This window comes from Elephas maximus, chromosome 7, assembly GCF_024166365.1.
Source record: "Elephas maximus indicus isolate mEleMax1 chromosome 7, mEleMax1 primary haplotype, whole genome shotgun sequence".
Taxonomy (NCBI): Eukaryota; Metazoa; Chordata; class Mammalia; order Proboscidea; family Elephantidae; genus Elephas; species Elephas maximus.
In genome coordinates, this window is record NC_064825.1 from 76488902 (window position 1) to 76516123 (window position 27222).

Sequence of the window (27222 nt, forward strand, 5' to 3'; positions counted from 1 at the left end):
GCAGTCTGTTTTTTAATAAAACATGATTATGATGCATGCCAAAACTTTGGAACTGCTGATCTAGACTAACCTTCTAAGGTAAGGGAAGAGGCTCAAGATATATTCAGCTCGTATCCTTATGTCATATCCAAAGTGTGGATCAAGGGCAAATCCAAATTTAGGAATAGATCAGACACCAAGCATCTGAGCAGGCAGAAAACAGAGATCCATACTGGCAACCCACCATGCCTGGGACGTCTATTTTCAGGAGGTAGGGCCTGTTCATGGCAGGTCATGATTAGAGTGTGAACTTTGGAGAAATGTTGCCCTGGGTTCAAATCCTGGAATTTTTTTATTAGCTTAGGAAACTAACATCTCTGAACTTCTGTTTTTGTATCTTTGATAAAGGGGGTAGTAATTCCTACCTTTCAAGGTTGTGGTAAGAAAGAAAATAAAATTGTGAATGAAATATATACCAAAACAAACCAAACCCACTGCCGTCGAGTCAATTCCGACTCATAGCAATCCTATAGCGACGCTGTATGTACAGGAAGTGCAAATTTTCAGCACATATCCATTATAGAATATGTTCGCAAGAAATTATTGCTATTATCATTATCATCATCTCCATCCAAGAATGATCAGTACACGGTATGTGGGCTGCCATGTTTTCCTCTTGTGTCTATGACAGATACTATGAGGTAACTCCAGTAGTCTTTCCTTTTCTCTAGGGTTTGACCTTGAATCTTTTCTAAGACAGCACCCCAGGCAACTGTTATCACACAGCCAGACCTGGGTTTTAAGATAAACCCCATTCACCACTCTATCTTATTGATATTCCTGCTCCTCCCTTTTTTTCGTGCCAACATTTACTGAGCACCTGCTCTGTGTCTTATAATTCTATAATGAGGCAAACTGCATATGTAATTAAAATTTTTCTAGTAGCTCCATTAAACAAAAAAAAGGAAAAAAAAAGCCCATTGCAGTTGAGTCAATTCTGACTCAGAGTGACCCTATAGGACACAGTAGAGCTGCCCCATAGGATTTCCAAGGAGAGGCTAATGGATTTGAACTGCCGACGTTTTGATTAGCAGCTGAGCTCTTAACTACTGTGTCACCAGGGCTCCCAGTACCCCATTAAGAAAAGCAAAAAGAAACAAGTGAACTTAATTTTAATAATTTTTTATGTAATATATATATATATTTTTATAGTGTATCTAAAACATCATTTCAACATGTAATAAGTATAAAAATCGTTAATGAGATATTTTACATTCTCCATTTTGGAAGAAAGTCTTTGAGAGCCAGTAATTTTTTTTTTTTTTTAACTTATAGTGCATCTTAATCCAGACTTAGTCGTATTTTAAGGGTTCGTTAGCCACATATGGCTAACCCATTGCTGTTGAGTCGATTTCGACTCATAGCGACCCTATAGGACAGAGCAGAACTGCCCCATAGGATTTCCAGGGAATGGCTGGTGGATTCGAACTGCCTACCTTTTGGTTAGCAGCCAAGCTCTTAACCACTGCGCCACCAAGGCTCCCACATGTGGCTAGTGGCTGCCATATTGAAGCATGCAGCTCTTGGTCCTCAGGTCTTGGACAGAAATAAGGCCTGGTTCCAACATGCTGACGGTTTCGTCAGTGACTCAGTCGCAAGCAAATAAGCTTTCTTGTAAAAAGTGTTGTTATGTCCCAACTTGGATTTCCATGAAGAACACAGTAATATAGTCTGTGGGAGAATAGCATGCCTAACATCTCTGGTTTCATATCTCTTTTCTTGTTTCTACATCTTTTGTGTATGACCTGAAATATCAGCCCCATGGTTTCATATCTCTTGTTTCTACATCTTTTGTGTATGACCTGAAATATCAGCCCCACTTGGAGCCTGCGGGTCATATACCCTCTGGCCTCATCATTTGCTGTATGAGTGTAGATTTGACTCGGTGTTGCTGGTGAGAATTTGTTTCTTCTGTCCTTTCTTGATATTAGGTCATAATAACATGGAAACCCAGCGATTTGTTGAGTTTCTGCTCTAATATGCTAGGCATTGTGCTAAGCAATTCATGTAGAGGGTGGTGGGAAACCTATCAATGGCTTCCAACCATTCTTAGAGTACAGTCCGTATTACTTAAAAAAGGCCAACCTGACTTAAGCCATGGCTACCTACCTGGTAGACCTGATTTTCTACTGTAACTTCATTTCTTCATTCTACTTCTGCCACCCAGGCCTCCTGGCTCTTCTTTTTTCCCACTTCAAGGCTCTTTCTTGGCATTCTGTCTGTCTCGAATGCTCTTCCCCAGGACAGTTGTGTGATTTACTCCTTCATTTAATCCTGGTCTTTGTTTAAATGTCCTCAGACAAGCCTTCCCAGACCTCTCTATCTAATTTAGTACTCTCATCACTATCTATCCCTTTGCCCTGCTTTGTTGTTTGTCATCTTAATTATCTATACTCCAAATTATATTACGTATTTCTTTGCATAATTATTTATTGCTTGTCTCCCCACTAAAGTGTACGCTCCATCATGGCAGAAAAATTTATCTCATTCGTCCACCATTTTGCTTTCTGTGCTGAGAACATTGCAAGCACATCATAGGTGTATGATTGTTGTTGTTGTTAGCTGCTGTCAAGCTGATTCAGACTCATCATGACCCCATATGTGCAGAGTAGAACTGCTCCACAGGGTTTTCAAGGCTGTGAACTTTCAGAAACAGGTCGCCTCTGGGTGGCTTCAAACGGCCAGCTTTTCAACTAGTAGTTGAGCACTTAGCCAATTACACCGCCCGGTGATCCCAGGTGCACGGTAAATACGTGAATAACTTCAGATACACATTGTATCATTTGATCTTTATGACATCCTTTTACATTAAACGAGAAACTAGTGCAGAAGATTATGTATAACTTGGTTAAGTTCATACAGCCATGTGGCAGAGGTGGGATTTTAACCAGAGCTCAGATTTCTCATCACTGCACTTTTCCATCTCTAGGGGGGAAGAAGCCCTGATTCTGACCTCTACGTATGCTCTTGGGTTCCTGCAGATTCTTCAAAAATACAATAAAATAACCTTTTGGCTTTCTTCATGTTATTTTCTACTTCCTCCTCCATTTGTGCATTGTTGGATAGCAATAGCCAGGGGAACTGGATGTAGAATTTGGTGATAGGTTTCAGCAGTGCTATCAACATACGCATTGCAGTTCCCAGGGCAGTCATTTAGCTGATGTTCATGAAAATTCATTTTGATTGCTGCAAAATTGCCCACCCCCGCCCCCTGCTTTGGGATCATTTTAGGGTCCCTCCATGTTAGGTGATAACCAAAGGCTTTGCAGAATAAGACGGTATAAGGCAAGTGACAGATAGTGAGCCATCCTTTAAAGAGCCTCACTTTGAGGATTGGAGACTGCCTCAGGAACAAACACAGAGCTGTCTGGTGCTTTGATTTTAATTTCAACCCTGTTCCACAAAACATGTTGAGCTCCTGCTCCACACCATGCCTTTGGCTCAGAGCCAGGGAAACTGTCCTGGTTATCAATTGCTATATAATGACCACCCCAAACTTAGTGGTGTAAAACAACCACCATTTTATTATGTTCATAAATTCTGTGGGTTAATAATCTAGACAGGGCGCAGCAGGAAGTGCTTGATTTCTCCATGACATCTGGGCTTCAGCTGAGAAGACTTCAAGTGCTGGGGGAACTCAAAAAGCTGTGAGATGAAATCATCTAGAGGCTTCTTCACTCACATGTCTGGTGCCTGGGTCGGGATGACTCCAAGGCTGGCTTGTATGGGACTATGGGACTGGAGCACGTACACACGGCCTCTGGGTGTTCTTGGCCATTGGGTTCTAAGGGAATATTTTGAGATGGAGCATCCAGAGAACAAGCATTCCAGATGCTGGCAGACTTTTGACAGCTTTGGAAATCACCCAATGTCATTTTTGCTGCATTCTGCTGATCACAAGCACATTTCTAAAGTCAGTTAGATTCAAGGGGAAGCTAATTGGACTCTACTTCTTAATGGGGAGTAGCAAGGTTTCATTGAAGTAGAGCATGTGTAACGAAAGATTCTGTTGCAGCCGTTCTTGGGAAAATGTAATTTTCCATAGATACAGAGGAGGAAATGATATTTATTACCTCACGTGAATACCAGGGGTTTACCAATTGGTGAGAGACAAGACAGACACATCAGACTTAAATCAGGCAGCTTAGTTTTTTTTAATTGTGGTAGATATATATGTAACAGAACATTTGACATTTCAACACTCTTCACATGTACGTTTTGGTGACATTAATTATTGTTCAACTGTCACCCTTACCTGTTCTCAGATTATACCATACCCTTAACAGAAGCTCAGTGTCTCCTAAGCATTGAGTCTTTCTTTCCTCCCTCCCTCCTGTCTGCCCCTGTGAGGCCAGTGTTGCAAAACTAGGTAAGTGTATAGAGATCAAAGCTTATTAGTGACTATGGTATGAAAAATTGTTTGTAAGATTTGGTATGGAGGAGGAATTCAGTGGGAATGATGGGACGTGAAGGAGCCATGGCGGCACAGTGGATTAAAGCCCTCAGCTGCTAACCGAAAGTTCAGCTGCTGCACAGGAGAAAGATGTGGCAGTCTCTGCTCTCATAAAGATTTACAGCCTTGGAACCCCTATGGGGCAGTTCTTTGTCCTATAGGGTCGCTAGGAGTCGGAATGAATTCAATGGCAGTGGGTTTTTGTTTCCTTGAGAGGATGTGTTAAAAAGCAGAATAATAACAGAAAATTTCCAGGACTCTGTGCTTTCTTATGATTTCATCTTCTTCTGCTTTGGGAGCTAATAAGTCATCTGAATCGCAGAGCTCCTGGAAAAGGAGTCATAGTCATTGACAAAGGGGGAACAAAAGAAACTTTTCCCCTTTGACAGCGCTTCTCCCAAGTTCCCTTTATTTTTCTGCATGATTATCTTGATTCAGAAAGGCAAAGAACAACACATTCATACCACAAATCCCTGAAGGAGAAGCCAAACTTTTGTGATAAATAAAAACTTGAACACAACATTATTTTTCTTGCCATGTTTCATTTTTAGACACTTTTCTTTAGAGTTCCTCTGGGTAGTTGTGGAACCAAAAGAATCATAAGCTTGCTTCTTCACAGGAGAGAGATAAAAGGACCTCAGCAAAAGGGTCACTTTGGGGATGCTTATGTGACCATTGGTCAAACAACAATTTTGCTTCTCTCTTTTGTTCTAGTTTTGAATATTCCTATTGGACTGGGTATTTTAAAAGAAACTCAGAAACATTAGTATACAGTTCAGCTCTTCACTGATTTTGTAAGTTAATGATGAATTTCTACATTATCCCTGTGGAAAAAACCTAACATTTACTGAATCCATATTCTTTGGCCAGTGTGCTGCTTGACACTTTGTCACACTCTCTCAGTGAATCTTCCCAAGAAGTCTGTGAGATGAATCTTATTGCTTCCATTTGAAGGTGATGTCACTGAAGTTCAGAGACATTAATTTTCACCCTGAGGTCACAGAGCAAGCAATTGACCAAGATGAATTTGGATACAGGAGAAATGTGTTTTAGGACCCTAGCAGATATAGAAAAGAGTAACAGAGCTCCTAGTAAAATATTTCTGGAATTATTAGGGAAGGCTTCGTGGAAAACAGGCCAACACCACACTGTGATGATATAGGTGATGATAATGATAATAGTGGTGGTGGCCCCTTCCATTTTTTGGAGGACCTAGTATGTACAAAAAATGGTGTCAGATGCTTTACAAAATTGCTTCTATGATCATGCATTACATAAATGTATCTTGAGCATCACCTCTGTACCAGAATATTTTAGGAGCTGAGGAAACAAGGACTAAGCCAAGTTTTCTACTCATTAGTCATGGCGTCTGTGTTTGCATTTTAACATTCAGGTACTGGAGCATATTTTGTCAAACCCCTCATAGGTGGCAGTGCTGAGATTTGCATCCTGGGCTGTCACCTTTTTTCCGTACAAACTTGGATACATCTGGAAATCATTTTCTTTCTTCTCAAAAAAACAACAAAAAACTATTGTTTAGTTATAAAAGATACATATTGGTTGTAAAAAATTCAGAAGTACAAAGTGAATAAAATAAGAAGTATAAGTCCCTCCCATTTGCCCTCTATCCAGCCCCCACCCCAAGTGGAAGTCACTATTAATAGTATAATATACATTCTTAAGGACTTTTATATGCATGTATAATATTGTGTATAAATTATTAATATAATCTCCACATTTAATATATATCCAAGTAGAAGGGCACTTGATTGAGTTACTACTTTGTCTTTTGCTTCTCACTGCTCTGATGGAATGAGAAAGAATGGGAGCTAGTTTCCTTCCACCTCTCGTCTCCTCCTTTGAAACCCTACTGCCATATTCATTCTGCCCATAACCATAGCCAGGGCCTTGAGCCAAGGACAGCTTCTAGTCCAGTGGGGTTATTATAACAATTTTATAAGATACATGAGAGGTTACCTTGAACAAGGTAAAGTCACAAGCCAGCCAGACCCCAAACATGGGGTATTCATAACCACAGTTGAAGTGACTATTTCAGTAGATTGTTGGGGTTCTTATTAGTTCACTAAGGAAGACAATGTGTTATTTGATAGTGGCTGTTGATGCCCAATGCAGATGATGTATTGCATTGGGCAAATCTGCTGCAAGAGACCTTTTAAGGTAGTCACATGCGAAGATGTCATTTTGAAGACTAAGGTGTGCCTGACCCAAACCATGGTATTTTCAATTGCCTCATATGCATGGGAAAGCTGGACAATGAATAAGGAAGACCAAAGAAGAATTGATGCCTTTGAATTACAGTGTAGATAAAGAATATTGAATATACCATGGACTACCAGAAGAACGAACAAACCTTTCTTGGAAGAAGTACAGCTGAATGCTCCATAAAAGCGAAGATGGAGAAACTTCATCTCACGTACTTTGGACATGTTATCAGGAGGGACCAGTCTTTGGAGAAGGACTTCATGCTTGGTAAGGTAGAAGGTCAGCAAAGAAATGGAAGACTCTCAATGAGATAGATTGACAAAGTGGCTCAAACATGGCAAATGGATGTGAGAATGGCACAGGACCAGACAGGCAATGTTTTGTTCTGTTTTACATAGGGTCACTATGAGTCAGAACCAACTTGATGGCACCTAACAACAGCAACATTGATGCCACATCACTGTTACAGAAATGGGTTAGTAGAGTTCTTCTGAGCCATTCCTTGGATGTGAAGGGAGAAAGAAGGAGAAAAGAACAAGATGGTAATAACAGTACTTGATAAGTGCTCAGTAAAAACCAGCATAACAATAATTATTATCATCATTATTGTTACTAGTGGAGAGACAGCTTGTTGTTGCCATCTTTATCCTTTGTTTTAGATGTTTGATATTCCAAATATTCTGTAATTAAGGTCAGGTCATACATCAACAATCCTTAACATACAGTCTTCATTTTCCCAATCTATAGTCTTGTTTCTTGGGGACCATAATTGATCCTAAGCAAATATTTCTTTGAGTCTTCAAAGAGGTATTCTAATTTAATTATCTACAAATGCCTATCTGCTCATAACTTTCTGCCTGAACTACCAGCCAATAGAGGAAAGAGAACATTTACTCAAACGATTTTAACCACTATCTCATGATTAAGTCCATCCACAAGTAGTTGTTGTAGTGGTAGTATTACTACTAGTAGTACCTAACTCTTGGGAGTTGTTGTGAGGATTAACTAAGTTAATATGGGAGGCAGATGCTGCTATTATCCCCATTTTATAGAATAGAAAATTGAGGCACAGAGAGGCTGGGTAATGTACCCAGGTTCACTTACCTAGAAAGTGGTAAACCCAGGATCATCCAACCCATGTGGTGTGGCTCTGGAGTGTGTACTCTTGACCTCTATGCCGTGCCACAAGCACTGTCTTTTACTTTTGTAAGCATCTGCACCAGTTGAGAGGGAATTTAGTATTGTGAGAAGGCGATCATTTCTTCTTTGAGCACCTCTGTCACTGAAGGTTTGGTCACTTTGAAAACTTGGCATGACAAAAATAATAAAATATGGAAGTTTTGTAGCCTTCGTCCTTTGGATATGAGGGCAGGGATCCTGCTGCCAAGGTCAGGTCTTTTCAGGAAGTATATCCAAGATCTCAATGGGAATTTGGGGCCAGTATGGAAAAAGACAGTCTTCCATTTTTAGTGTTATGGAATCTCTTATGTAATTCTTGGTTTAGTTTCAATCACATCCAAATTACTTGCAACTTCTCTGTCATAGTGTGGCTCAGGCCAGGTTTCTGGAGTCACAGATCTGAGCTACCCCATTTACTAGTTTCGTGATCATAGGAAGATTAATTACCTGTTTTTGTCTCACTTTCTTTATCTGTAAAATGGGGAAGCTTTCACGATATGATTTTTGGCAGAATTAAATAATATCACATGTGAAGTATTTAGTTCATGGTGCTCTCTAGGATCAATACTGTTGTGTAAATATTGATAGGTAATGTAGGGATTGTAGAAAATCTGCTACAGTTTCTCTCTTCAAAGTTAGTTACTTAATAAGGCATTAATGATATAACTTATAAATAACATCATACTATATTTTGATACGATTATCTCCAAAGAAGGAGCCCTGGTGATACAGTGGTTAAACTCTTGGCTGTTAGCCAAAAGGTCATCAATTCAAACCACTCAGTGGCTCCATGGGAAAAAGATGTGGATTTCTGCTCCCATAGGAAATCCTATGGGGAAGTTCTACTCTGTTCTATATTTTGCTATGAGTTGGAATTGACTTAATGCCATACAACAATAACATGTACAAAGAGGTAAAACTATTAAATTTTAAAGAAATTCCAAGATGGGTGAAATCCATGGGGTCTAGAGAGCAAGTATGGAAGGCTTCATGGCAATAGCCTGGGGTTGAAGTGGTATTTGAAGCCAGGCAGGGACATATCTATTCCAACTGCACTGGAAGAAGATATTTTACATCAGGAGAACAACATGAAAAAGCTAGAAAGGTAGGAATGAACTCGTACATTTGTAGGTTGGCCAACGAATCAGAGAAGGGGGTTTGCTTCCAAGGACAATGGGTGATAAGACTGATTAGGTATGGATGGGCCAGACTTTCAGGTTGCTTTATAAAATCATTCCTTTCTCCACACTGTTCATTTGCCTGGAATGCCCTTCATGGACAACTCTGGCTGAGAAAACGATGTCCGTTCTTTAAAGTTTAAATATTACGTCTTGCAAGAAGGCTTCTCTCTTTTCCTCATTCAGAATAGAGTCTGATGAACTCTCATTCCAGTTTTTCTTTGTTTCTCTTATCTTGAGTGACCACACATGCCTGTTTGCTTAGGTCATCCTGAGTTATGCCTGTTTTCCCAGCGTAATTATCAGCAGAGCCCTCTTTCCCTCTAAAATACGTCCTGTTTGTATGATAAAATATAAGGTTACCTGCTTAGAGCAATTATCACTTCTCCCTTGTGTTCCAGTTAGTTACTTATTGAGATCTGGTGGCCCCTATTAAAATGTTCATGAGAGCAGAGACCGTATCTACTCATATTCCCAGTAGAAAACTTAATAATTCTTTACTAAATGGATTTAAATAGGAGATTGAAAACAGAGTATAAGTCTATATTCTTAGACTTTTAGTGTCCCTGGCATCATCTGGTATCGTACCTGCACATACTAGGTGCTTGATAGGTCTATAAATTTGATTAGACATCCACGGAGTTATACTGTTTCTGGAGTGTACTGGTGATGACTTTAGCACAGACTAGAAGAGTGTCATCATAAATCTTCCCTTTCCTTCTCAGTGCTTGCTAACCTGTGCACGTTTCTCACTGACAGTTTTGGCTGGTCTTAAGGACTAAAGAAAAATTTTCTTTGGAAAATCCAAGGTTTTAAATTGAAAGTCAGGTGCGTGTGTATACTTTGCTTTTAATATAATTGCATGTTGAGTGACTGAAACAACTCTACTTTGCAGGATTTAACCTTTCTCGTTACTGGGTCCCTGTGAGGAAATTTAAAACAAAAATTAATGAAGATGGAGAATATTTCAATTGATTGGTGCATTGATTTATTTAGTGGTTCACTTAACAAGCTATACTGAATTTCTAGTTTTATTGTAATTAGTGTTATTTTTTGAGGGGGATTCTAACTGGGGTTTAAATTTTCCTTTTATAACTTTTTATGATATATGATCTTTTATAACCTATTTATGATATAAATAGCCCTACTTGTTTTTTTTCTGAAAATTTCTAAGAAGTTATATTGGCAGATATTAAAGGGAATAAATGGTATAAACTTTCCCATATTGTTTATTTACAGAGCAGTCATTTCGATGTCTGCTTAAACTTCTTGATTATGAGAAAAAAGCATAGTGAGCTGTGAAATCTTGGTTTCTAACTTTACATTTTTAGTCCATTTGGCAGTGTTAGATCTATTCCACTCTGCCCTCACTTATGGATTAAGGATGCCATCGCTATTTGAGTGTGTGTGTGTGTGTGTGTACGTGAGAGGGAGTATGAATACATTTGCGTGTGTGTGTATCCGTATCAGAACACATCATGCATCAACCCAGAAGCTGAATTCTAAACCCTATAAAAATGGGCTGCATGGAAAATTAAGGCTAAACTGCTGAAGTCGCTTGAATAGAGTCCCGAAGGTGAAACCATTTCCTACTCACAGCAAAATCATGTACTCACCACCATTCCCTGTGGCCAGCGCTACTACTTTGAACATACCCATAAAACCCATTGCCGTTGAGTAAATGCCCCTTTGCCAAGGATATTAGTCAGACCTTCCTTTTATTTATCTTCTTTGGTCTTAAGAAGCCATAGACTTTCTTCTATGAGTTTGGTTCTTTATTTCTTTTTAACCTTTGAGTGGGATTTCCCTACTTCAGCATCGTCGATGTTTTGGGCCAGTTAATTCTGTGTTTTGGGGGGCTGTCCCAAGCATGTTAGGGTACTCAGCAGCATCCCTGGCCCCTATTCACTAGATGCCAGTAGCACTTCCCCCTCCAAATCATGACAACTAGAATTATCTTCAGGCATGGTCAAATGTCCTCCAAGGGGACAGGGTGAAAATTGCATTGGGTTGAGAATCACTGTCTTGGAGCCTCTGCAGAAACCCTTTCAGAAGGTAGAAGAAGAAATGACTTTAAAGCAGCAGTCACCTGTAGGGTCGCTATGAGTCAGAATCAACTTGAGGGCAATGGGTTTGGGTTTTTTTTTTTTTTTTTTTGGTAGCAGTCATGTGACTTGCATAAGCCACTTTCACATCTTTTAGAGTTGTTGAGACTTCAACCATATCAGGTATAGAAAATGCCAGGCACATAGCAAGTATCCAGTATATAGTGTTCATTGTCAGTCTTATTTGGTTGAGTTGCAGCTAAGTTTTCCACCACCAGTGAATGCAAGTTAAGAAAAAGCATCTCCTTTTCTCTCCCCCTGCAAACAGAGCATGATGAATGCAGTACTGGGCAGCACAACTGTGACGAGAATGCCATCTGCACCAACACTGTCCAGGGACACAGCTGCACCTGCAAACCGGGTTACGTGGGGAACGGGACCATCTGCAGAGGTAGGCTGGCTGTTGGAGGGGCGAGCTCTGATCTGCCACCCTGCCTGGATCTTTGTGCTCCTGTGGCAGACCCTCTTCGACATCCTGGTGGCTGAGTGTGACCCGGGCTTCTGCTCCTGTTCTGTCAGCTCTCAAGGGCACTGTACATCACAGAGGGAGAAAAATGCTTTGAGTCTAGCTTTTGAGTTGGAAAAAAGGCAAGGGGGGGGGGCAGTGGCATGTTTCCACAACTGGATGGCTCTCTTCAGTTTTGCCTCTTGGGCTGGGTTGGTGAGGACAGCTCCGACTGCTAACGTGGGCTCGTGTTCCTTGTGATCAAACAATTTGCAGCATTATTTGTATCAACTGAAAACCAGAAACAACCAAAATATCCATCAGTAATAGAAAGCTTAAGGAGCTCTGGTGATACAATGGTTTAAGTGCTCAACTGCTGAAAGTTCAGCGGTTCAAACTCACCCAGTAGCTCTGTGGAAGGAAAACCTGGCAACCTGCTTCCATAAAGATTACAGCCTAGGAAACCCTATGGGGCAGTTCTGCTCTATCACATAAGATCACTGTGAATTGGAATCAACTCCGTGGCACCCAATAACAACAATACCAAAAAATCCAAACCTGTTGCTGTCGAGTTGATTCTGAGTCATAGCGACCCTATAGGACAGAGTAGAACTGCTTCATAAGGTTTCCAAGGAGCTGCTGGTAGATTCGAGCTGCCAACCTTTTGGTTAACAGCCTGAGCTCTTAACCACTGCGCCACCAGGGTTGCTAACAAAAACAATGGAAGGCTTAAATTTATTTCGATATATTTATTTCGTGGAATAGAATGCAGTGGTTTAAAATTTCCTCTCTTTACTTAGATGGCAAGTGAGCACTGTTCTTGTCCACACTCTGGGTTTCTGCTTAGGTGGGGAGCTTAAAATCTCACCCCCCTACTCCTTGTGTTTGGGAATGGTTCAACAATTTAGAAGTCAGTACTCTGGCTTCTCTCTGCATTCAGAGTCAAATTCAAAGACCTCCCTCTGGCTCATGAGGACATTGATAGTTTGAATCCACCAAGTGCTCCTTGGAAACTCTATGGGGCAGTTCTACCCTGTCCTATAGGGTAGTTCTACTCTGTCCTATAGGGTTGCTGTGAGTCAGAATTGACTCGAAGGCAATAGATTTGGTTTGGTTTTGATGCCTCAATTTAGACACTTGTAAAATGGGATGATAATAATTCCTACTCATACAGTTACTCATACAGTTGTGGTTAAATGAGAAGAGAGATCTAAAGAAGTAGAACAATGCTTGGCACATAATATGCACTATATACAATGTTAAATGTTGCTATTATTATTAGCATTTCTTCTGGAAATTCTTGGGTTTTTGTACGTATTGCCTGTTTTTCAATGTGATTGTGTATCTTTTCTTTTTGGTTGATTCAGACAGTTAAAACACATTTAATGAGTGCCTAGTGTGTCATGCACCATTCTAGTTGCTGGGGACAGAGCGGGGGACAAGACAAAATGGTCACTTTCATGGAACTTACATCCTAGTGGGAGGCAGACAGTGAAGAGACCATTATCAGTACTCCTCTGCAGCAATGTTCTGACATCCTGGTGTTGACAGAGAAATAATTTACAACACTACAGTGACCATTTTCATGCATTAGATTGAGGAAGAATTTTAAAGGATTCATTTTATTCTATACTGGTGAGGGTGGGTAAAGAGTTTCGTATAAGACTAACATAACAAATTGGAAAAACTTGTTCAAATGGCAATTTGACAGTGTCTGTCAACATTTATAGTAGATATCCTCTTGAATTCATCAAATTTACCCCTTGAAACGTCTCAAAAAGTACATGTGCACGAACAGGAGAAAATGCCTGTATAAACATGCTTTTTGCAGCATTGTTTGCATTAATGAAAACCAGAAACAACCAAAATATCTATCAGTAATGGAATGATTAAATTTATTTTGGTGTATTTATTTCATAGAATAGAATGCACTGGTTTTAAACCCTACGTGTATGTATATGCACATATACGCACACTCGTGATTGGTTTTACCAATTTACACTCAGTCTTGTATGAGACTATCTGTTTACCCCACCATATCCAACATGTAGTCAATATTTTTAAATTCTTTCACAATCTAATGAATGAAAATGCACTGAAAGATCTCCAAGAAATATTTTTTAGAAATAAAAGAAAGGAAAAAAAATGATAAAATCAAGTTGCAGGACAATGCATATGACATTGTCACATATCTAATTTATTATTTACAAAGGTCTGTACTCATATTTATGTAAATGCATAGAAACTAGAAATGTGTAAACTGACTGTTCCTGCTATTATCCCTGGGGATGGTATGTGAAAAAGAGCATTCACTTACTGCCATGAATTCTTCATTGTTTACATCTCTTACAACGGGAATTTATACATGTGATATTTGTGTGATTTTTAAGTTCCATGGGACAAATAAACAAACTGGTGCTCAGCTTTTAAAAGAAGGCTGAGGATATTTCCAAAGAAAAACAAGACAAAAATATGAATGTATTTCCATGGATTATCAAACCCACTGCTGGTTCCTGCATGTTAATAATCTAAAGCGGAGGGATTTGAGTTTAATGCAACTTTTCAGAATTATGTTACCTCATAAAATAAAATTAATTGCTCTTGTTCAGAGAGTTTGTGTTTGCCACGTCCTCTCCTGCAGTTGTGATAAGTGGCGTCTTTACCTTAGTGGAAAGTCCAGCTGCAAAAAATATGAGTTCCAATAATGTTTCTTGTGTCCACAGACTCCAAGGGGAAATACATTTTCCCTTGAAGGTTATGAGTTAAGGAAAGTAATTTTCTTAAAGTGATCCCCATGGTCAGTTGTGTTGACCTCAGTGAGATAGGGAGAATCCTGTGTTATATAAATGTTGTATGGGGAGGCAAGGTGGTGTGGTCGAAGAATTGAACAAAGAGCAGCGAGAGCTAGGGTTTAGGGCTGATTTTGTTACTGGTGAGTTGTAACTTTTATGTTTTTGCATACTAAAATTTGGTTAGTACTACCTTCCTTGTTTTATCTGACAGTGTTATTGGAAAGAGGTCCCTGGGTGGTGCAAGTAGTATGCAGTTGGCTACTAGCCGAAAGGTTGGCAGTTCAGATCCACTCAGCAGCTCCATGAAAGAAAAGCCTGGTGATCTGCTTCCATAAAGATTACAACCAAGAAAACCCTATGGAGCAGTTCTACTCTGTAACACCTGGGGTTGCCACGAGTCAGAATTTACGGGACGGCAGCAGGTTTTTTTTTTTTTTTTTTGGTAACTGGAAAGAATTATGAAGGGATATGTATTAGTATGTTTTAAACTTTGAAATGCTATACAAAGTGAAGACACTGTTATTAGTGTTACAGTGCTGATGACCATGATGATGAAGTGGAGGGGATATAAGTTCAAGGGTTAGCCTGAACCTCGGCCTTCTACCGGACGCACCCAAATTTGTGTCTCAGTTTCAAGGTTTTTATTGTATAGTTGACTTTACCATCCATATCTGAAACATTTTAGAGGGAGTTGGGTAAGGATAACTGGATGACTCGAGCTAATTCTCTTTATTTCCTTTATTGTATAAAACCACCACTCATTGTCATACTGTTGTGGTTTGTGTGTTGCTATGATGCTGGAAGCTATGCCACTGATATTTCAAATAGAAGCAGGGTCACCAAAGGTGAACAAGTTTCAGCAGAGCTTCCAGACTAAGACAGACTAGGAAGAAGGACCTGGCAGTCTACTTCTAAAAAAATTGTCCAATGAAAAACTCATGAGTAGCTGTGAAACTTTGTCGGATATAGTACTGGAGATGAATGCCTCAGGTTAGAAGACACTCAGAATATGACTGGGGAAGGGCTGTAGAGTTGACCTTAATGATGTGGTTGGAGTAAAAAGCTTCATTTGCTGGTGACACAATTCAAAATGAGAAGAAACAGCTGTGAACATCCATTAATAATTGGAATGTGGAATGTGGAATGTATAAAGTATGAATCCAGGAAAATTGGAAGTCATCCAAAATGAAATGGAACACATGAAGATCGATATCCTAGGTATTAGTGAACTGAAATGGAGTGGTAATGGCCATTTTAAATTGGACAATCATGTGGTCTACCATGACGGAAATGACAAAGTTAAGGGGAATGGTGTTGCATTCATCATCAAAAAGAACATTTCAAGATCTGCCCTGAAGTACAGTGCTGTCAGTGACAGGGTACTATCCATAGGCCTACAAAGAAGACCAGTTAATATGACTATTATTGAAATTTATGAAACAACCACTAATGTCAAAGAATGAAGAAATTGAAGATTTTTAGCAACTCCTGCAGCCACAAATTGATCAAACATACAATAAAGCTGCATTGATAATTACTGGTGATTGGAATGGGAAAGTTGGAAGCAAAAAAGAAGGGTCAGTAGTTAGAAAATATGGCCTTGGTGATAGAAAAAAATGCCAGAGATTACATAATAGAATTTTGTAAGATGAATGACTTATTCATTGTACATACCTTTTGCAACAACATAAACAGCGACTATACACATGGATCTCGCCAAACAAAATATATGGGAATCAACTGTATCTGTGGAGAGATGATAAAAAGAAAAGCAAAAGATAATATGGAGAAGTTCAGTATCATCAGGCAGAACAAGTCCAGACCATCAATCGCTCATAGGCAAGTTTGAGACTTAAAGTACAACTTTTCAGTCTATCCCACCTGAATTTAGAGACCATCTCAAGAGCAGATTTGACACATTGAACACTAACGACCAAAGACCAGACACGCTGTGGGATGATATCAAGGACATCAGACATGAAGAAAGCAAGAGGTCATTAAAAAGATGGGAAAGAAAGAAAATACCAAATTGGTTGCCAGAAGAGACTCTGAAACTTGTACTTGAAAATAGGGTAACTAAAGCGAGTGTAAGAAATGATGAAGTAAGAGAGCTGAACAGAAGATTTCAAAGGGTAGCTCAAGAAGACAAAGTATTATAACGACATGTGCAAAGAGCTGGAGATAGAAAACCCAAAGGGAATAACACACTTGGTATTTCTCAAGCTAAAAGAACCAAAAAAAAAATTCAAGCCTTCAGTTGCAATATTAAAGGATTCCTATGGGCATAATGTTGAACGATGCGGAAAGCATCAAAAGAGGATAGAAGAATACACAGAGTTACTGTTCCAAAAAGAATTGGTCAATGATCCCCCATTTCAGGAGGTAGCATACGATCAAGAATTGATGATATAGAAGGAAGAAATCCAAGCTACACTTAAGGCATTGGGGAAAAACAAGGCTCTAGGAATTGACGGAATACCAGTTGCGGTATTTTTTCAACAAATGGACAAAATACTGGAAGTGCTTTCTTGTCTATGCCAAGAGATTTGTAAGTCAGCTACCTGGCCAACTGACTGGAAAAGATCCATATTTGTGCCCATTCCAAAGAAAGGTGATCCGATGGAATGTGGAAATTATTGAATAATACCATCAGTATCACACTCAAGTAAAATTTTTCTGAAAATAATTAAAAAATGATTGCAGCAGTACATCAAAAGGGAACTGCCAGAAATTCAAACTGGCTTCAGAAGAGGGTGTGGAGCTAGAGATGTCACTGCTGATGTCAGATGGATCTTGGCTGAAAGCAGAGAGTACCAGAAAGATGTTACCTGTGTTTTATTGACTAGGCAAAGACATTTGACTGTGTGAATAATAACAAATTATGGATAACATTCCAGAGAACAGGAATTCCAGAACACTTACTTGTACTCTTGAGGAACCTATACATAGACCGAGAGGCAGTCGTTCAAATAGAAGGGGATACTGTGTGGTTTAAAATCAGGAAAGGAGTGCGTTAGGTTGTATCCTTTTACCACAGTTATTCAGCCTGTATGCTGAACAATTAATCTGAGAAGCTGGACTGTATGAAGAACAGGGCATCAGGATTGGAGGAAGACTCATTAACAACCTGTGATATGCAGATGACACAACCTTTCTTGCTGAAAGTGAAGAGGCTTTGAAGCATTTACTGATGAAGGTCAAAGACGAAAGCCTTCAATATGGCTTACACCTCAACATATAGAGAACAAAAATCGTCACAACTGGACCGGTAAACATCATGATAAACAGAGAAAAGATTGAAGTTGTCGAGGATTTCATTTTATTTGGATTCACAGTCAATGCCCATGGAAGCAGCAGTTAAGAAATCAAATGACCTATTGCATTGGGGAAGTCTGCTGCAAAAGACCTCTTTAAAGTTTTGAAAGGCTAAGATGTAACTTTGAGGACTAAGGTGTGCCTGACGCAAGCCATAGTATCTTCAATCAACTCATATGCATGCTAAAGCTGGACAATGAATAAGGAAGACCTAAAAAGAATTGATGCCTTTAAATTATGGTGTTGGTGAAGAATATTGAATATACTGTGGACTGCCAGAAGAATGAACAAATTTGTCTTAAAAGAAGTACAGCCAGAATGCTCTTTAGAAACAAGAATGCGGAGACTTGCATCTCATGTACGTTGGACATGTTATCAGGAGGGACCAGTCTCTGGAGAAGGACGTCATGCTTGGTAAAGTAGACAGTCAGTGAAAAAGAGATGGATTGACACAGTGGCTGCACCAGTGGACTCAAACATAGCCATGATTGTTAGGAGCACCAGGCAGTGTTTTCTGTTGTACATAGGGTCTCTGTAAGTTGAAACCAACTCAAGGGTACCTAACAACAACAACAACAATGTATAAAAGCTTTTTAAGTTTGTTGTTGTTCATAGAATTGACTGCATCTGGGTAGAAATAAACACTGTTAACACTTCTATTAACAAGCATAACACAAGGCAGCAGTTTGTAAAACATTACTAATTTGGTGTGAATTCTCTCAGATGTGTTTCCTGGTTTCTGATGCCCATGTAAGGAGTTTTATCTTCACATGGATGGAAAATACCTGTTCAGCTTCAACAGTAGTCATCAAGTGTGTGCAAGACACCTTACTAAGTGCTTTCACATAGGTTATCTCATTTATTTCCTACCATAACCTTTGGAGGTTGATAGTATTATTTTATAGGTAAATATTAAATAAGATGCAGTTGAATTGTATTTAATATCAGGCAGGACCTAGTTCACAGAAATGCTTTCAGTCTCTCATCTCTTCTTTCCCTTGCTCTTTCCTTCCCTTTTCCCCTTTCCTTTCTCATACCCCTTGTTTTTCTCCTTCTCGTCCTCTTTTTCTTCTTCCTTAGCTGCTCAGCATTTAACTCTTTTTTTTTTTGTATTGTAACTAGAGACTGAAAAGAAAACAAAAAGGGAAGAGAGAGTACAATGACAACCTATATATACTATTTTATTTTGTGTACACTTTTTTTTGTGGGTTTTTTAAAAATTGTGTTTTAGATGAAGGTTTACAGAACTAGTTTCTCATTAAACAGTTAGTACACGTATTGTTTTATGACATTGATTAACAACCCCATGACATGTCAACACTCTCCCTTTCTCAACCTTGGATACCCTGTTATCAGCTTTCCTGTCTTCTCCTGCCTTCTAGTCCTTACCCCTGGGCTGTTGTGCCCCTTTAGTCTCGTTTTGTTTTTTGGGCCTGTCTAATCTTTGGCTGAAGGGTGAACCTCGAGAGTGACTTCATTATTGAGCTAAAAAGGGTGTCTGGAGGCCATACTCTTAGAGCTTTCTCCAGCCTCTGTCAGACCATAAGTCTTGTCTTTTTTTGTGAGTTAGAATTTTGTTCTGCATTTTTCTCCAGCTCTGTTCAGGACCCTCTATTTTGATCCCTGTCACAGTAGTCAGTGACGGTAGCCAGGGCCATCTAGTTGTACTAGACTAAGGCTGGTGGAGACCGTGGTAGATGTGGTCTGTTAGTCCTTTGGACTAATCTTTCACTTGTATCTTTAGTTTCCTTCATTTTTCCTTGCTCCCAAAGGGCTGAAACTGGCAGAGTATCTTAGATCGCCACTCACAGGGTTTTAAGACCCCAAACACTACTCACCAAAGTAGAATGTGTTATGCCAATTGAGCTAGATGTTCTCTGAGACCATGGTCCCCACAGCCTTCAGCCCAGCAATTTGTCCCTCAGGGAGTTTGGCTTGTCTATGGTATTTTCCTCACACTTTTGATAGGCTACCATGCTTTTGAAACTATGCAACGTTTGTTGCTAAATATTTTGGCATTTGGGGTTAAATTGAGAAAATGCTTGAAAACTATTTCACATCAGATTTTCATAACCTGACATAAGGGTTGGAGTTATCTGCAGAAGAGTGTTTATCTGCTTTCCCAGTCCTACATTAATGCTGGAATCAAAGGTGGGCTTTAACCATGTGGCTGTCAATATGTAACTGATGGAGTAAACGTTCTCTCTTGTCTGTCATTAGGCCCGGATAAGATGTGGTAATCTCTGAAAGTATTCTTGCCTGATGACTGATCATATTGACATTTATTTCATAAGCATATGGTGAGTACAAATGGCTTGTCTGGAGCAAAGTTCTGGGCACCAAAAGAGCAAAGGTGGATAAGATAAGGTCTCAGGGGAATTTCACTGTTGAGTGAAGGAAAAAGATTGAACAAATGCTTTCAGCCCAATAGAACAATTTACAAAATGTTATTGTGTGGAGAAGGCTTATAAAGAATTACCCAAAATATACAGCCATGTGAAAGGCACATGTATTAGTTAGGACTCCTTTCATTGCAAGTAATAGAAATCTACTGGCAGGCCTGGCCATGTAATTTTCAGGACCCAGAGAAATTGAAATATAGTATTCCTTGTTCAAAAGCGGGAAAAATTGCTGCTAATGGTGCTAAAATATAAAGGTTTTCCTTTTTTCTGGGTCTCTCTCTTGACCTCTAATGGTGTTTTTCATTTGCTAGTTAATGTTATGCCCTTGGACATGAGCCTACTCTTGGGACAAGTACAGACCCTCATAGGTGGTTAGGGGCTGTCATGGACTGGCATGTGTGTACAGTCTGCCTGGGACACAGGGTCATACATGCCACCCAAGCCCTATCCCCACCCTGAGGAAACCACTTCTCCCAGAGGTGAATATGCAAACTGACTTTAAGGTGAATCCTGCATTGCCAATGGATGACTGGCTATCACAGAAAATGATTTCAGTAAAATTCAGTTCACTCTAGAAGTTCCTGGAACATAGCTGAATCTTTATTCTAAGGTCCTTCAGAATCCTCTACGGCTCTGGAAGTCATTATGAACATGTTTGCATGGAGTGTGTGTGCAGAAGTGCTGCTTCCAAGAAATTTCTGTTTGTTGGGATGCTGGGTAACCTGTATATAAGAAAGACACAGAATGCCAGGAACAGAAGGTCAGAGAGGGCTTGATATAGCCAGAAAGATTAATGTGACAGCTTATGCCAAAGAAGTCAATGAAATTCTGAATTAAATAAATCAGATAGACAACTTATATGTACAAGGATGTTTTCAGAGACTGCCACGTAATATGGGAAAAAAGGGAGAGGGAGAAATAGAGAGGTAAGTTATTATTATCGGATATCACTGAAGATAATAAAATTGATAAACTACTGGGCTATGAATCAGGGAAGTTGATATTTGAGGATTTTGGAGCAAATAGCAAGGGAAACAGGAATGCCTTTGGCAAAAGTACTTATAGCATGCTAGGCATGGTTTTGAAACGTGGTTAATGTAATGAGGAAAGTTTCAGGAAGGTACTGATCTAAAATTCTGCCTTTAGGAGCATGGAAAAGATGTTGGAGAGGATGATGAGGAACAAGACTGGCTGATGTTTATAGGATGACTGACACATTTAGAAGCAGGCCCATTTGTAAAAACACATTCACTTGATAGATAGGGTTTGTGAGTATATTTCTAGGAGTGCACCCATGGTTATGGAGGGATTTCATGACATTTCAGGAAAGGATTTGAAACTGCACCCCATACATGATTGATTTATAAAGTGAGAAAACACGGTAGATTAGAGGTGGCTCAGGTTCAGGCTCAGTCAATATAAAGCATCTTGGCAGCAAAAGTGACTCTGATTCTTCTAGCAGTTAGAGCTGCTTATGAGAATTATGCAGGAGGATTCTGAAGGCGGGTGTCACGTTGGTAGTGTTTTCAGAAGGTTTTTTTCAGGGTCATATTGAAATAATTGGACCAGGTTAGATTACTGTAAGAAATGTCACTTTTATTTATTTTGGACTATTTTATTATTAGATCATAAATCCAAAGCAAAAAGAAATGACTGATGTGAGTGTGAATGATAAAACCCCTTTCCATTATGTTCAGCCGGTTACTAGAAAGTGCTCTTAACACAGGGGTACAACTTTTAACATACAGTGCTATATTAGTCAGCGTTCTCCAGTTACACACACACACACACACACATACACACGCACACACTTTAAGGAATTGGCTTATGCAGTTTTGGAGGCTGGCAAGTCCGAAATACGTAGGTCAGACAACAGGCTGGAAACTCCAACAGCCTTGTGTCTTAAATTAGTAGGCCAGGGGCTGGAAATTCAGGCATGATATCTATATTACAGTCTTGAAGCAGGATCTTTTTCCTGTGGGAAACCTCAGTTTTTACCCTGAAGGCCTTCAACTGATTTGATGAAGCCCACCCATATGATGGAAGGTAATCTGCGTTGCTTGAGGTCAGCTGATTTACATGTTAAACCAAAAAACCAAACCAAACCCGTTACCGTCGAGTTGATTCCAACTTCATAGTTATATCTAGACTGATGTTGGACCAAACAACTGGCACCATAGCCTAGCCAAGTTGACACATGAAAGTAATTATCACAAGTTGTAAGAAAAATTTTGTCTGAAGTATAGACTGATGTTGGGCCAAACAACTGGCACCATAGCCTAGCCAAGTTGACACACAAAAGTAATTATCACAAGTTGCAAGAAAAATTTTGTCTGAAGTATACGGAACCATAATGCCATGCTTTATAGAGTAGGCTACAGAATGGTGTAAAAACCATCATACAGTTTGTCTTCTAAAAAAGCTATTTCCTACTGAGTAAAGCCTAAATTTTTTAGCAAAGTACTTAAGGCCCTGTGACATTCGGCACCATCCAACATTTTCAGCCTCATCTCTGACAATATCATCTGTCCTTGTTACTTTACCAATCACACTTAATGACACAGGTCAGATGATCTCATGCCTCCTTTCTTTCCTTGGTATTTTTGATTGTCCTGGCATCTCTTTTCTCCATTCTCCTGTTCCTCCAGTCAAGATCCTCTTCATCCTCAAGCCCAGCTCAAATCCCATTTTTCCTTGATCTTTTGAGTCAGAATAAATTGTTCTCCTCTCAGTTATGCTTATGGTATTCAATTTACTTTCCTCTTGTAACTTGATGCATTACTAAGGAATCTAGATCATTATTCTGAAAAATTCAAGAAAATTGAAATCATAAAGTAAAGGCTTATATTCTATTTTAATGTTTTGGAAAGTCATCGATGGGCCCTGCTGTTTAACTGGAAAAACGTTGTCTGTGCCACAAGAAAAGTACCATTCACCAGTTTGCTCAGGTCAAGGATCTAGGTATTTTTCTTGATTTCTGTCTTTTGTATTTTGTATCAACCTATCAGCGAGCCTGTCGACTCTTCCTTCACAATGTATTCCATACCCAACTATTTCTTACCACCTCCACTACCCTACCTTAATTTAAATCACAATCATCTCTTCACTGGAATATTACACTAAAAAAAAAAAAAAAACTAGAAGGTAGAGTTTTGGGGACTGTAGATTTGATGGGGAGGCGATAAGATGATATATGATAATTTCTATTTTCTTAATAAAGTGTATTAAGAGTGAGGGAGTGAGGAGGTTAGGTTTGGATGCTGAAATCAGAGAAGGAGTACAAGAGAGGAGGTGCTTGAATAACTCTTCTTTAATAAACGAGGAGGTGCAGTGGGGAGGGACAGGTTGGGGGAAGTGGCGGTATGAGCTTCAAAGGAGCAAAGGGAAAGGGAAATAGGAAGCTTAGAATATTCACTCCTTTTCTTCCCTGAGGTGCAGGGGGTGTAAAGGAAAATATAACCCCTGTCTGAGCAGGCTGCAGAAGACACACAACTCTCAATTAAGATGGAGAAGTGAAGGGAATGTTGTGAGAAGATGTTGCTTTTATAGGAGAATTCTAATGTAGCCATTACAGGCATGGGCTTTGGAGTTAGACAGGTTGGGTCCAAATCCTTGTGCTTCCATTTATTAGCAATGTAACCTTGGACAAGTAACTGAATTCTCTAAACCTCAATATTCTTCACCTATGAAAGGTAGCTATAAGAGCACATACTTTAACAAATAATTTCTGTGAACCCAAGTTTTCTGACCTTACCAAGCAGATTAAATCTCCCTTATTTAGAACCTCTGTAATACTTCACAAATGTTATATATGTATGTGCATATTGTAAATAGTAATTTCTGTCCTTGTTTAACCCACTGATTTTGTTGGGAATGCCTTTAGAATGTCCTGGCCGTATGTGTCATTGTATCCGCCATTGTGCCTGCACAGGACCTGACTATCTCCATATATATCTATTTAGGCAAAATGATAATGAGAAGCTCTGCCCTTCATGATCCAAAATAATGCCATAGACACACACTCCCTCTCCTCTCCAAGTGTGGCATGTGCTGTTGATTGAGAGACTATATTTCATACTGTGTCCTGTCCCAACTGTGACCAGTGGGGAACCATTCAAGGGACTCAGATCAGCATTCTACTATATGGCCTGGAAAAGCATGAAATTAACTTCTTTTAGATCATTTAACTCTCAGCTAACCAAAAGGTCGGCCATTTGAATCCACCAGCTGCTCCTTGAAAACCCTATGGAACAGTTCTATTAGGTCCTACAGGGTTGCTATGAGTTGGAATCAACTCAGTGGCAACAGGTTTGGTTTTGGGTTTACTGCTTGTTGGAGTTTTGGGGTATCATTACAAACTACAGCACCCCTTCAGGCTCGAATCTTTAGAGAATAGTTGTGGGATAGTGTGAGGGTCGTAGCATTTCCTGTATCCTGGACTCTCTGGAAACCCTGGTGACGTAGTGGTTAAGTGCTACAGCTGCTAATCAAAGGATGGGTAGTTCAAATCCACCAGGTGCTCCTTGGAAACTCTATGGGGCAGTTCTACTCTGTCCTATAGGGTCGCTATGAGTCGGAATTGACTCGACGGTACTGGGTTTGGTTTTGGTTTTGGTTTGGGACTCTCTGGAGCAATCGGTGTAGCCAACCTAGTGTGGCCATTAAATACACAGGCTTTGGAATTAGATAGGTTGGGTCCAAATCCTCAGTTGTAGCTTATCCTCCCCTCTAGTTTGTAGAAGGAGAAGTTAGAACAAGGGATGCAGAGACCCGTCTGTATTGTTGTTCTACTGATCCACAGAGATGTAGATCTCAGGGATTTCACTATGCCTGAGTGTAGGAATCCACGTGGAGTTAGGGCTGGAGCCATGGTCTCTGACCTGTATGAATCAGTCTTCATCAGACTCTCCAAATAGATGCTGCTCCTCATATGGGCAAAGGCTAGTACATGGGTAGAGAAAGAAGGAAACTTAAAATAAGCGTTCCAGTACAATTCCCTATTAAGAGCTGGAAAAAGAAAACATGATAAGGACTGTCCCCTTCTTCCACTACTTTAACCCCAGAAATGCTGACCTATTATTATCATTTAGATGCACTGTTATTACCATTTGTAAAAGTAGATTGCTAGTAATGTTAACATGAGTATTAACTATACAAAAAAAAAAATAACTTCAAACCATTTTGCAAATTCACTGTCCTGCAAAAGCTTACCAGTAAGCACTGGCTCTCAGTGCAGACTGAGGTGTATTTGTTATAGTCCTAAAGGGTGGGCAATTTATAATACTGATTTAATTCTAAGAGAAGGGAGAGTCTATAGGCCCAGGAAAAGTTATTATGACTAAAGTGTCAATAATGCCGCCGTGGAAAATGTGTCTGAAACTAGAAAATGAAACTGATTGCCTAGTCTAAATTATCAAGAGACATTAATGTTCTTTTGCTTGAGAAAGAACTGCAGGCCGACACCAAAGCTTTATTGCCTGTATTGCCATCTTAAAACCAGCAACAGTGCGTTAACAAGTTTGGGGCAAGGGAGGCGAAATTGTATGGCACAAGATACAGTATATTGGTGGTTATTTTGCCTTAACAAGGCAGACCTCGATGTAGTCTTGTCCTGGCCTTTAATATGCCTTTCCTTCAAGTGCATTTCTGCTAGGTTAAAAGAGTCTCTTCGATGCACTTAAAGCACTTTCCATCACTTACCAAAGTCAAAGCCTACCTTTAAAAGTTTGCAGCCCAGTAGACAGTAACTACATCCCTAGGGGCTTAAATGAAACAGGTTAAACTAGCTTGTAGCTCAGAGGGCGTGGAAATCTGACACTTTAGACAAGAGCTGGTTCTTATGAGTGCATTTTGAGATTGCACTTTGGTGAGTTCCATAGATGTCTGTTATCTCTAATTGTCGCATATGAAATGACTCATGAGATTAGCAGAGCCATGTAAATATATATCAGTCTACTTTGTTTTAAAACAGGCAACTGAATATTGACTTTCTGTTGAGCAATCAAAATAAGATTGTTTTTCATTCCTAAGCAACAATTCTCAATGGACCGGGGACTTTCTTTAAGCAACACTGTAGAAATATCATAGTCAATCTCTAGGCTATCTACTGGATTAAGACCTGTTTTGGGAAACAGTTATGTGCAAAGTTGTCAACATATTTAACAACTGGTACTATTATGGAATGGTGGCCAGCTACAGATAATTGGCATGCCCATATCAACCCAGTTTATGTGCTGGAGTGTTCACCTAAGTAGAACCAAAAAGTATCCTGCCTGGTTGGGTGCCGTATTCTAAAACAAGGTTAATTTAAACAGGACAGTTTCCTCTTTTGGTTATTGTGCTATGGGTGTGTCATGGATTGAATGGTATCTGTCAACTCGGCTAGACCATGATCCCCAGTATTGTGTGATTGTCTACCATTTTGTCATCTGATGTGATTTTCCTATGTGTTGTAAATCCTACCTCTATGATGTTAACAAGAGAGGATTAAAGGCAGTTATGTTAATGAAGCAGGACTCAATCTATAAAATTAAATTATGTTTTAAATCATTCTTTTTTGACATATAAAAGAAAGAAGTAAGCAGAGAGACAGGGGACCTTATACCATCAAGAAAGTAGTGCTGAGAGCAGAGTACATTCTTTGGACCCAGGGTCCCTGCACTGAGAAGTTCCTAGGTCAGGGGAAAATTGATGATAAAGAATTTCCTCCAAAGCCAACAGGGAGAGAAAGCCTTCCCCTGGAACTGGAGCCTTGAATTTGGACTTCTAGACTACTAGACTGTGAGAAAATAAATTTCTATTTGTTAAAGTCATCCACTTGATATTTCTGTAGCAGCACTAGATAACTAAGATAGGGTGCTAAGTGGTCAGGAGCCTAGGCCAGGTGCTGTTGGTGGGTCTACCTGGCCCAGGTGCTTTTTAATATTATTCTAGGCACTTCTCTTGACTCAGATCTTTATAAAGGCAATAAACAATAAATTGAAATATTTGCAAATAATACACAAGTATAAACATCACTTTGGGATAGTGCTGATGGTAATCCTTCCTCAGTAGGATACTGGTGGAACACTTTACCAAGACTGACTGTAGAA

General features: G+C 39.6%; 1 protein-coding gene across 3 annotated transcripts in view; it reads left to right on the forward strand.

Moving 5' to 3' along the window:
• NELL1 (neural EGFL like 1) overlaps positions 1-27222 on the forward strand; it is an 851548-nt gene that overhangs the window by 502293 nt on the left and 322033 nt on the right. For all 3 annotated transcript variants that reach the window (XM_049890717.1, XM_049890719.1, XM_049890718.1), the window contains one exon: positions 11446-11568. In XM_049890717.1, coding sequence (XP_049746674.1) covers positions 11446-11568 — 123 coding nt within the window. The remainder of the gene's footprint in view (positions 1-11445; positions 11569-27222) is intronic.